We start from the raw sequence: 12,711 nt of genomic DNA on the forward strand, positions 1-12,711 counted from the left end.
CAACTTTGTGGGGCTGAACTATTAAAATCTTATTAAGATACATATCCATCTTCTTGAAACTGCTGGTCCTTGCTCTGAGATCTAGCTCTGTGTTCAGTTTTTTCTACCGTATTTGCAAATGTCTGTCAGAACTGGAGCTTGGTGTCATCAGGCAGAGTGCCGCCTATTTTAGTAGCTGAGACTCCAGTCTGTTACAATGTGTAAAGGCTTTCCTGACTCGCATTGACTGCCTTGTCTCTGGAATTTGGCCCTGAAATATCCGACTCAGAAAACAGAGCTTGAGCAATAAATATTGACTAACATGAAGTAATGTATCTCTGGAGAGTTTCTTTATCTGCATCAAAAGTTTTAGAGCAGCTGTTGCGAAGGGGCTGCTGACAGTAGATTTGCAAGAGTGTAGAACAGTCTCACATTGCCCCCAGGCCCTGCAGAGCACCCAGGGTTTGACTGCTTGGAGTAAGTCTTCCAAGGATTAGGATAAGTCCTCCAAGGAAAGGGTGTTTGTATTCGGACTCATGGACAGTCTGTCTTGCATGTGCAAATGTAAGCCTGAGACTCTTGCTTAGGCAATAAGCTCTTATTCAAAAGGCTCTGGTTTCACAGGCAAACATGACTGTTTTTGCTACATGTCCTATATCCAAACTATAGCTTTCTGTAAGAAATCTTACTTGATCTGTATGTTCTGCGCTGCTACAGTGATGCTCTATTTCCAAGGTTTTTTGGCCATGTCCAGTGTTAGCTCTCCTCCCCCATGAGCACATTATGCTGTGACAGGGCGTATCCAATGGTTTCTCCTGCTTGGGATCTAAAGCAAATTCCTAATATTTGCCATACCTTATCTCTAGACACCTGATAACTCAGATCTGATAGGTGGTGCTTGACTTTTTAGGTACCGTTTATAAATTCTGACACGTAACACCTTTACAGGGATGTTTCAGAAGGTGATGGCTGAATACTGGATGCTAACTCCTGTGTGCAGGATGTGGCTGGGGGTAGATGCTGATGTGAGCCCCGGTGTATCCGCACTGCTCTTACTCTTCTGGCCATGGGATTACTCATCTCTACGCATGCAGGCAGCCGCATCCTCCCGTACCTCCACCCGGCACTCCTTCGCCCTGACCTAGCAGGGGCCAGGTTCCTCGCTGCGGGAGGGGCCCCGCTGTCGCTGCTAGGGCGGGCTCTGCCGGCAGAGGGCAAGAGGTGCCCGCGCTGAGCCGCCGCCGGCCCGGGGAGCGCGGCCGGGAGCGCCGCCCGCCCGCAGCCGCCCCCTCCGGGCTCCGGCCGCCTCTGCGGCTCTCACCCCGTGCCGGCCTCGGCTGCCTTAATCTCAAGGAGGGTCCAGTAAGCCTGCCCCGGTGTTGGTGACTCCTCGATGGCCCCGGCGGCCGAGGAGGGCTCTGTGCCCAAGGAATCCAAGGCGAAGGCGCAGCTGAGCGGGTCCAGTGCAGACCCCTCGCCTCAAGCCGGTGTGAGCTCTGCTCTGAGGTCAGCGAACGTGCCGGCCGGGCACAGGGATAGAGATACCGAAGCCCGTGCACCGTGCCCCGGCAGAGCCGCAGGGAGAGCCGCAGGGCAGGTGGAGCTCCTCTCCAGCATCCCCTCGCTCCTCCCGGGGAGTGGCACCCCATACCGGGGAGCCGCGGGGAACAGGCCGCGGTGGCAGAGGGTGTCTGCAGGCATGGGCTGAAGGTTAAGGGGTTGGGGCTGAGCTTTTCCTGCCTCGGGACAGGACGGCGTTTGGCCCTGGCCGAGGGATTTGGGTCTCTGCGAGCGACTCTCAACGCACCCTGACAATGAACGCACCGAGAATTTTACAGACGCGAGAGTCCCCCAGGGAAAGGGAAAAGAGGCCTCTGGGACCCTGGCAGCAGTCAGATCCAGAGTCGCTCCCCGAAATGCCCCAACGCAAGAGACAGGCCTGTCCCGGGAGCATCCGTGCTGCTGCCGGCGGGGAGCCGGCCAGGCGGCGGCTGCGGGGCTGGGAGCGGGGCTGCGGGAGCCGGGCCGGGCTCGGGCCGTCTCCTTCATGTGTGTCTCACTTTGTATTGAATGATGTTAAGCAGAGCTGGAGCTGGCGCCTCGGCCTCATTACCTTCAATTACAATAATTGTTGCCTCTCTCCAGTGTTTTGCATTTCTCCCTGGGGGAAATCTCTCTGCTGCTTCTTTTCCAGTCTTGCTCCAGCTTTCTCCTATCGATTGGATCGCTCTGGCCCCGATTCTGCCTCCAGGAGGATAAATGCAAATCGCCCTATTGATTGGGAGGAGTAGGAGTGCAGCTCGTTTGGGGGAGGGAGGATTAGTTTTAAATGAAAAAAAAAAAAAAAAACAAACCAGTAAAGTGATGAGCACGGCAGGAAATGCTTCACTTTCTGGGCCTCTTAAGTAGTGTCTCTTTATCATGTCCTGTGTCTGAGGAGGATGCAGATTCGTGCCATCTGGATAATGTATCATGTGTATGGAGAGGTGGATCCTGCGACATAGACACTACTCTGGTTTCCTACTTATTTTAGGTGAGCATGTATCACTGATCATCCCTGGAACGAAGCTCCCCTCCTCCTGTTTGGAGGTAACTGGGTTTCACTGGGGGCACGCTAATTGCTGCTGAAAATGAGCAGGGACTAAGGTGCACCTCCTTGAATTACCCCAGTTACAGGGGTAAAGCTCCTTGGGAGTTATTAACCTTGAGGGAACCTGCTCAGCAGCCTGTCTGTCACGGGGGAGCGGCTGGAGGAGCCAGCCGTTGGGCTCTGCATAGCCTTAGATCCTGAAATGGCTACTTGCTTCAGTAAATCCATGGCCAGACGTAGAAGTAGGAAGAAAAAAAAATTGCAGTCACATTATGTTCCCTGCCCCCTGGGCTTTATGCCAAGCAAAACTAGCTTAAGCCTTAATTATTTTTTTAAAGGCAATAATCAGCATAACTAAATGTAATTCAGTAGAATTAGCCCGTGTGCATCATATCCCGAATGCTAACAAAGTAAGTCAAAAAGCAATGTTTGTTTGTTGGCTAGTGTTGAGCAGTTAACAAAAAACCCCCGAACTACCTTGATTAATGTTGCTTCAAAGATGCTTTAAACAGTCTCAATGTTTTTAACTTCACATAATTTCCAAATGAGAAATTCCCTGCTGAATCATAATTGCAAGGTGCAAAAAGGAATGGATATGGTGTGCAAATGTTGCTCTTGACACCAATTTGAAATTACTCCAAAGTAGCAGTACTAACCTTTCCTTGCTAGTGCAATGACCATCTGATGTGGCAGTACTGACAATGCTGGTGTGTGCATGCAGATCCAGCAGTATGCAAATCCTCATCTCCCTGAGGAATGTGGGTCTCCCCAGGACAGTGATGCCTCGACTAGAGAGGTGTTTGTAAAAAGAATTTCCAAATTGCAGCTGTAATCTTCTTCTTTTTTTTTTTTTTTTTTTTTTTTTTTTGACGAGGAGAGGATGCACTCGTTGTTGAAAGGATCAAACAAGTGAATAATACTGTGGAAACACCGGGGGGTTTTGCTAGAAATCGACAGAAGGGTTACATCCAATCATTTGGGGGAAATGGTGGTGAGTTGCCAGCATGCCATGAAAATTTATAGAGGGGTGAGGAATTCATGATAGTGTTCAAAGCTGGTAGATGAAAAAATTACTTTTGATTCCAAACTGTTTTTCTGTGGTGAGTTACCTAAATCAGGGGCACCTGCAGGCTGAAGCTGTAACTTTGTTTTGTACACAGGCTGCTGTGGTGGCACATAAACAGTACACAGTAGCAGCAGGGACAGATATTAATGCCAGTTCATGTGAAAAAGAGAAAGAGAATACTTGAAAGAAGCAAAACAATGGGAGGAAGTTGAATTTTCTGAAGCTGGGTTGCCATAGCCAGAGAAGAGCTTTTTTGTTGTTCAGTGTTCTGTACTTATAAAATGCTGCATGGTTGGCCTCTGTCTTGGCTTGTTTTAATTTCCTCTTTGACACAAGAAAGGCCTAAACCCCTCATGGCAGCCAGCCTCTCATGCCTGTGCTGGGACTCTCAGGCACATGGAGATTCTGGAGAAGGTGATGGATGTGATTTGGCTCTTCACTGGAGGGATTTCACCCTGACATTTGGAAGGAGACTCTTGCATGGTTGCACTGCTCACACACTCCTGGTGGAAAATAGTGAGCCTCTTCTGGAATGTCATTGTAGAGGAGAGCAGGTACTGTCCTGAGATGTTGCTTGCCTGACAGGAGAAATCCTGGTCTGGAACAGTACAGGACACTGGGTGCTCATCTGATTTGGTGTTTTAGAAGGACTTGTCAGTTCTAAAGTCCTCCTGCCAGAAACTTGGCGCTGCAAGTATTGGCTTGTGAAATGAAGTAAAAGAATCAAACCACCATTTGTGTGGCCTGCAAAGACTCGTTGGATGGATCTCGTTTTAGTTGGCAATTTCTTCTTAAAGACAAGATTTTGCATCTGTGACAGAGCTTTGAGCTGATGCAAAGGATGTACTCCTATAGATGCTGCCCAAAGCAGTCCCTTTCCATGAGGTGCTCAGAGGCTGATTTTGCAACCAGGTCCTTCTGTTCATGTTGGCTTCAAAGGCCTTCACGTATCTGGTAGGAAGGAGCAGCGCTGTGCTCTGTAGGCTCTCACTACAGGCTCTGTAGTCCCTTCAAGTGGAGGCTTTAGGCTGTTCTCCCATGGCTGCTGGAGTCATGTAATGCGACCTCAGGCTCCTGACGCTTTCCTTGATGGTTCCTTGTAGTCGTTACCCCACATTCCTTCTGGTTGCAGAACATGTTGTTATTATTGCTTTGTGCTGAGTCTGTCTCTTGTCCCTTTTTTAGAGGCCAATCTGGCTCTGTTAGCTCTTGTCTGTAAAACAAAAGCAAATTAGCACTGCAGAAGCTGAATTATCTTGTTTATGTTATAGTCTGTCAGAGGACCCCACACAATCCATGTCTCTCTGAGCAGTGTACCAGAGAGTGAAGAGACACAGTAAGTCAGTCAAACCGTCCTGACACTGACTCTATCCATAGGTTTCCACAAGGATCTTTAGTTGCTTTGGGGAAACTAAGGCTTGGCAGTGATCCAAGCTCTCCTTCCCTCAGTTTCAGTATTTCATGCATGTCGCATACAGAATTAGATTTTTTTTTTTTTACAGTAAATTGTGCCTCGCAATTCAAATTTGACAGCTGTCAATGAAATTTGCTGTTCAAAACTGATCTCAAGCACATTGCCCTCTGGTTAGTCTGTCTGTGCTCCTTTGGCCAGGATGTTTATAATACTCAGGGAGTCTCTCATGTTACTTAGTGCAGTAATGTGGCTCCATGAATAAAAGCCATTTCCAGTCTGTCGGTACTGCATGTAACAAATGAGATCTGTTAAATGCACTTGTCACCTTTGATAGGAACAGGAGAAGCAGAATTGCACATGTTGCTGTAATGATTCTAAGTTATAATGAATGATATTTCGTATGTTTGCAAATGAGTGTGTGATAGCTGGTGCCAGACTAGGAGATATGGCTTGGCTGTTCTTGCTGTTTTTGCAATTTCTAAACAGAAACAAGAATTAGAAAATTACTTTGTGGTGGAGTGCAAATATATCTAACATAAGTGTAAAGACTGCAGCACAGCACACGTATATCTATCTTATACATATGCAAATAACAAGACTCACAGTAAAACCATTATAACATGTGATGGCATCAGCACTAATTAGCCGGGGATCCAGCCTGTCCCTCTCTGCCAAAGTAAACTGGAGTTATCTCAATCTCAGATTTCATATTTCCTCCTTTCTCTTTCAGGGAGGAATGTCTCCGACATGAGGTACTATGTCCCCTATTGAAAATGTCTTTAAAGACTCACAAAAAAATTTCAAATTAAAATTCTCAAGTAATTTTTTTATTATTATCTACACATTATCCATTAGCTTTAATACTAGTAGTGGACCCAAATATGTAAAGCATTTTGCCCATAAATGGGTAACAGTCTGTGCTGAAGAAATCAAGGCTTGTAAAATGTAATGAGCAAAGAAAGAAGAAAACTAAGTTAGCAAAGAAATTTTAATTAAGGAGCACATTTTTTTCAGGACGAACACGTGAAGGAAAACTGTCCAAGCTAAGCAGGACCCACGGGAGCTGTATCGGAGCTCAGTGGTAGAACACCAGCTCGTGCTTCCATCCCTGACAGCTGCTCTTGGAAAGGAAATATTGGAAGGGGAATAGTTACTGCAGGGTATATTTGATACTAGTTCTGTACCACGGGACTGCCTTTGCTGCACGGATGTGACAGCAGCGGGTGAGACCCTGCGGGGCTGAGTGCGAGGTGCAGGAGCCCCCGAGCCGCAGGGTGAACCCCAGGCCGGGACACCGGCGTGGGGCCGGGGATGGACACCCCAGCTGCACCGCGGCTCCAGCCGATGGCTGTCAGCTCCGCGCTGCGCCAAGCCCAGGATTTCCATAACCTTGGGAAAAAAGCCCCAGCTGCCGTGAAACTGCCGCTGTTCCCGCTCGGGCAGCATCTCTGCACCCTCGTGCAGCCCTGCGGGTCGGGAGCGGACAGAGAGGGGCCGGAATGGCGGCACCGCCGGGACAGCGGGCACGGGCGGGAGGGCTCGGCCGCCGCCTCGTTCCGCTCCAGCGCTGCCCGTCACCGCGACCGGGGGCTGAGGGCTGCTCATCCATCCATCCATCCATCCATCCATCCATCCATCCATCCATCCATCCATCCATCCATCCATCGCGGCTCCGCCGAACTCGCAGTCAGAACATGATGGTTTTTCGTGGAAACCCGCACTGCTGCCTCCGTAGGGAACTATCTCGGGGATCCGGCGGAGCCCGTTCCCCCGCCCCCGGAGAGCCCCGAACGTAAGGCGGCGAGCGAGGGCGCTCGGTGCCGCCAGCGGCCGCTCTCCCGGCGGCACTCCGGGGCTCCGGGCGGGGCTCCGGGCGGCACTCCGGGGCTCCGGGCGGGGCTCCGGGCGGCACTCCGGGGCTCCGGGCGGTCGGAGCCCGTGTCCGAACCGAGCGCGCTCCCAGCCCGCCCGGCGCCGCCGCCGCCGCCCGGGGGCGCCGCGGGTGGGGCTCGGGTCGCGCCGAGGGGCCGGGCGGGGCGAACTGAGTCTCCGCCCACCGCGGCAGGCGCAGCCAATGGCCAGACGGGGCGGGGGAGAGGGCGTGGATGGACGGGAGGCGGGGCGGGGCGGCCCGGTCCGCGCCCGGCGCCGGCCGTATTTACGGGGCGGGCGGCGTCGCCGCCGTGTCAGTGAGGCAGCGTCCGCCGGGCTCCGCTACCGCGCCGCCGCTGCTCCTGGTGCTGCTCCTGCGGCCGCGGCGGGGCAGCGAGGGAAAGGCAGAGAGCCGCGGCCGTCTCCTCGGCGCAGCGGTGGCCGCACCACGGCTCTGCCCGCAGGCGAGCGGCTCTTGGGCGCTCCGGCGGGGCAGGCGCGGGCGGGCGACGGCGGCTCGGCCGTGCCTGCGCTGCGGGCTGTGGCGAGCGGCGCCGGGTAAATGGATCGCCATTCCAGCTACATCTTCATCTGGCTGCAACTGGAGCTGTGCGCCATGGCCGTCCTGCTCACCAGAGGTGAGGGGCCGCGGCGGGGCACCCGGGGCGCCTGCGGGGCTCGTGGTCTGCGGGGGCCGCGGCGGCGGGAGCGGGGTGCCCGGGGCTGCTCCCCGAGGGCCGCCGCGCCCGGCGCTGTCTCGGACCCCGCGCCGAGCGGTGCTAGCGGCCGAGCCGCCCGGTCTGTGCCTCCCGCCCCTCCGTTCCTCCCCTCCCACCTGGCCGCCGGTGCCCGGCAGTCACGGCCCCGCGGGTGTCCCGGCGGCGGCGGCCGCGCCCGGCCCCGTCTCCGCCCGCTGGGAAGCGGGGGGCCGTGGTCTGTGGGGGCTCGGGGGCTGTGGTCTGTGGTCTGGCCGCCCGGGGAGCGCCCTCCGGGGCAGAGGCGACCCGCTGGCTGCCGGTAATCGTCGTGCTCCGGGGAGGAGGGTAAAGGATAAGTTAGCGTGGGGGTGATGTGCGACGGTATTTATTTATTTTGGAAGGAAGGCTGTAATTAACCCTAAATAACAGCCTTGCAGCGTGCAGGGGGGAGTCTGCTGGCCCCATCAAAGCGGGCAGAACAGGGAGTGACTGAGTGATGTGAAGTCGTAGATACTGAAACTATGTGCCTGATAATGATATAATTAGGGGATCACAGACTTCTGGCTGCTGTTGACTTCAAAAGCTTTAAGCGAAGCCTGCAGTCTCTCCTGTAGCCATCTTGACTAAAAGCAGACATTTTTCTTTAATAGCTACATACAGTAACAAGAAAGAGGAGGGAACAGAAGGGCATTGTTCACTGTTTCAAAATACTAAATACCCTTTCTGGCCTTTTGCATAGCACAGGAAGAAACTTTATGAATTGACAGAAATACAGTAATACAAAGTCCATTCTGTTTCACTGAAAACGTGGCTTTAATTAAAAAGCAGTTGAAATAACCTGATGACTAGCATGTCAAATTTTGTTTGTAAGATTGTCTTAGGGCAATAAAATTTAGGTTTTTGAACGTCGTTGTATAAGCAGTTAAAATGAAAGTACGTGAATTGTTTCACTTTATTCCTGTAGTGTGCTGAGACTCATGAAAGAACTGTCAGCTCTGATACTGTGTGCCATGTTTGCATCTTACATTTAACAGTGCAAAAATTATGAAATCTTATTTTTTTTCGGGAGGGGGAAGACCGCATATAGAATGCTTAGAAAATGATTGAGTGTTTTTTTCTGTAACATACTGGATGACAGTGAGTGTGAATTAATGAAAAATTAGGTTACTTGGTCTGAAAGCCCAAGGGAATTGGACTGGAGACAGTGAGACACTCCATCATTTGGCTTCTATTAAGTAGAGTTATTAAAGAGCAGCGGGAACTTCAAGGCCTGGAGCCTGCAGTAGCATTTTGGGGAAACTATTAAGGTAGCCCGACAAGGGGAAGCTAACTTGTTTGGGATGATTTTTAACGTCTTGCAGAATAGTTTTTTTAGATATAGGTAGTAGGTCACATCACAGGAAGGAGTGGCAGCAGGGAAGTCTTTGGATTGATTTTTGAAGCACAGACTGTAGGAGGAAGACATCTGACTATTCAGTCAGCTTTGAAAACCTTGGTGCTACTATGCCACCAGCAAGTACAGTAGGCACACCAGAGGTAGTTTTAAGTCCATTCTTCCAAGGACGCCTCCAAAATCTGGCCTCCTCTTAAACCTTGGCTCGATGGCACATTGAATTATGTTTGAGTTGCAACTTGCCTAGAAAGAGTAAGTTCTGCTACAGCGCAGGTCATGTTTAATTTATACCAGAGGAGTTTGGAGAGCACAAAATGAAGAATTTTATGAAGGGAACTTTTTTATCGCTTCCTTCAGAAATTTTTGAGGTTTCCTGAGATTTTTCATAGAGCCGGTAGAGGATTTTCAATCTTAAGTGTTTCCTCTTTTCCACTGCATGCTGGATTGCATGTGAAACTGGGGAGAGACTCCATTAAAAAACTTCACATTTGAGTTGAGAGTCATTGTCTCTGGTGAACAGAATAATTATAAACTGGAACTTTTTGTTTTATGATATTGATTAAAAAGTCTTTTTGCATGAATAACTAGTTAAAAGATTTTCTCTTTCTGTAGAAATTACAAATAGTTGCTCAGTTTCACACAGTAAAACCTTCCTGACTGAGACTTGGATGGTAATGGTTCTAGCTAATAGCTTTATAAGGTGTTAGTTAAACCTTTTAAATTTTAGCGCAGTATTGAGAGGTAATAAACAATTCAGCTGTTCCAATTTTTTCTTTTTCATTTTTCACATAAATATTTAAGCCTGGTATTTTTGTTGTGTACTTTTGAGCAATTAAAAGAAACGTTATTTTTATAAAAATAGAACGCTGTTCCTGGAGCAATGGTTAAAACATAGATGTGACTTTCTTCTAGGACTGAAAGCGTGTGTTGCTTTTAGAACTGGTATTTCACTTTAAATGTGGTTAAATGCAACTGCTGACAGCAAGTGGAAGTAGGTGTAAAATGGTCTTGTTAGTTATTTACCTTGGGGGAAAAAAGCCACTGTGACCTTCCTCCCCCAGTCCCTGTTTTAGCGAAATGCTCTTGCTTTAATTCAAAGGACTACAGTACTGGTCATTAAAGCAAGTGCCCCAAGGCCTCTACAGGGACTGAGGTTACAAGGAGGTGGGCGCTGTACAGTGATGGGACACAGAAACAACCCCAACTCTTGTGGATCTACAGTCTAGGGAAGTACATCAAAACTGGCACCAAGTTTGGTTGTGTGATGCGTGGCTAATAAGGATATATGATGAGTTGTCCTTAGGGGACCAAATTCTTACCTTTCTTGGATGATTTTTGTTGTTTTAGGTGAAATCAGATGCTACTGTGATGCTGCACACTGTGTTGCAACTGGCTATATGTGCAAATCTGAGCTTAGCGCCTGCTTCTCCAGACTGCTTGATCCTCAGAATTCACATTCCCCACTTACTCATGGCTGCTTGGACTCTATTGCAAGCACAGCTGAGATCTGCCAAGCCAAACAAGCACAAAACCACTCTGGCACCACCATCATGTCCACATTGGAATGCTGTCATGAGGATATGTGCAATTACAGAGGACTACATGATGTTTTGTCTCCTTCCAGGGGCGATGCTTCAGGTAGGGCAATAAAGCTTCAGTGAAACCGTTCTTCTGGCCATCAGGCCAGCAGCAGTTAAAACCTTGTGCATCTGCTGTTATTGATTTAGTTGTTAATGTAAGTAGAAACACCAGAGGGAGGAGCGGGTGGCTGGATGCAGGGGAACATCTCAGGCCATTAGCTTTTTGTCTGCATTAGTATTGGAAGTTTCTCTTGCCATCTTGACATGACTTCTAAGAATCAGTGGCACTGGTGTTCCTAGTTAAACTGGCTACTGGGGTAAGAAATTCCATATTATAAGCAGACTTAGAAACTAATTTTTTTCTTTACTCAGGGGTATTTTCTGTAGATACCGCAGAGTGTAGCAGTTGCTTCTTAAACTTGTCAGTGTGGGATTTAAGGGAGCTGCTTATGTGTAAGTCAGTGTATATATAAATCCTGAAATAAGCTGCACATCTTTCCCCTTTGCAGGACAAGGGAGCAGATACCAACATGACAGCAGCAGGAATCTCATCACCAAAGTGCAAGAACTGACTTCTTCGAAAGAGTTATGGTTCAGGGCAGCTGTAATTGCTGTTCCAATAGCTGGTGGGCTAATCTTGGTGCTCCTTATAATGCTGGCCTTGAGGATGCTCAGGAGTGAAAACAAGAGACTGCAAGATCAGCGACAGCAAATGCTCTCTCGTTTGCACTACAGTTTTCATGGACATCATTCGAAAAAAGGGCAGGTGGCAAAATTGGACTTGGAATGCATGGTGCCTGTGACTGGTCACGAGAACTGCTGCATGACCTGTGATAAAATGAGACATTCAGACCTCAGCAATGATAAAATTCTTTCACTAGTCCACTGGGGAATGTACAGCGGACATGGGAAGCTGGAATTTGTATGACCAATTATTTTTTTAATCTGAGCTAAACTTACTCTCTGAACTCATGAAGGCCTTTGGGTTCTACTGGACAGGAGCACTTTATCTTAAAAACTCTCATAAATCATCTTTGAGAAACAAAGGACCTCTGCAAACAGAATCTTGGATATTTCTTCTGAAGGATTCCAAAAGTTGTCTTATTTGCACAGAGTAAAATACACTCAAATGTATTGTTTGCTTCAGAGTTGTGAAAGCAAAAGTTAGAAGTTGTAAACACTGTCACCAGGGTTATCTGAACTGTAGGGAGCTGAGAAGTGAGTTATTATAATAAACTGTATGCAAGCTCCTATGTTTCCTGACTTATTGTAAAGATTTTTTAAAATATATATATTTTGTCTGAAACTTGCTTGTGACTTTTGTTTTGGAAAATGGGTTTTCTTGTGGGTTATAGTGGAAAACAAATCAAGGTGTGCATGGTAATGCCATGCATAACAATTAGGTTTTGAAAGCAGGTTCTTTTCCTACTCTGCCAAGAAATTTAGGTGGTTATTTAAAAATTAAGGTGGCAGCTTTGTTTTATACTTCAAGTAGCAGTGAACCCACATCCTCGATTCATGGCTGTAGCATTTTTTTCATAACCTCAATGAACTCTTCCAAAGCTTTGTGTGATAACTTTTTCTTCCTCTGTTAATGAAGAAAGACTTCCTCTGTGCAAAAGATGTCAGAAAGTAACTCCTAATTCTTTATAGCTGTTTTTTCCTCCCTTGTCTCACAATTCTTGTTTCTATGATCTGTTTTCCTTTTGCACCTTTTATACCCAAACTTTTTTTTTGGGAGAGGAGAGGGAAACCCCAAAACTGCACTGCATATTAGGTTTGGTTGTTTTTTTCTGTTTATAACCCCTCTGGGAACAGTGGAAAACATCTGCCTTGCTCTTCTATCATGTACCTAAGTGTCATATGCTCCTAGGTTTGTGTGGGACTGAAGAAACAACACTTCTTTAATCTCTGGCTCCTCCTTCATGCTATTCTTGCACAGGTAGCTTTTCTTCCTGGCCAATATTTGTGCACTTAGTTGTTTCTTACTCCTTCGGCTAGTTGGCTGCACTTGATCATTCCATTTATTCAATGCTTAGTTGCTAAAAACAACCAACCTCTGGATTATTCAAGGAATTTATTGTATTTATTTTTCTTGCTATATTAGACTTTGCAATAA

At 48.3% G+C, this 12,711-nt stretch overlaps 1 protein-coding gene across 1 annotated transcript; it reads left to right on the forward strand.

Moving 5' to 3' along the window:
• Window positions 1–7,262: 7,262 nt before the first annotated feature.
• BAMBI (BMP and activin membrane bound inhibitor) lies at window positions 7,263–11,845 on the forward strand. Its single transcript, XM_066199653.1, has 3 exons — window positions 7,263–7,559; window positions 10,360–10,650; window positions 11,102–11,845. The coding sequence occupies exons 1-3, from the start codon at window positions 7,484–7,486 to the stop codon at window positions 11,518–11,520; spliced, it is 786 nt and encodes a 261-aa protein (XP_066055750.1). The 5' UTR covers window positions 7,263–7,483; the 3' UTR covers window positions 11,521–11,845.
• Window positions 11,846–12,711: the final 866 nt, after the last annotated feature.

Source organism: Chamaea fasciata, unplaced genomic scaffold, assembly GCF_029207755.1.
Source record: "Chamaea fasciata isolate MVZ Bird 193981 ecotype frontalis unplaced genomic scaffold, bChaFas1.0.hap1 SCAF_1, whole genome shotgun sequence".
In the NCBI taxonomy this organism is placed as follows: domain Eukaryota; kingdom Metazoa; phylum Chordata; class Aves; order Passeriformes; family Sylviidae; genus Chamaea; species Chamaea fasciata.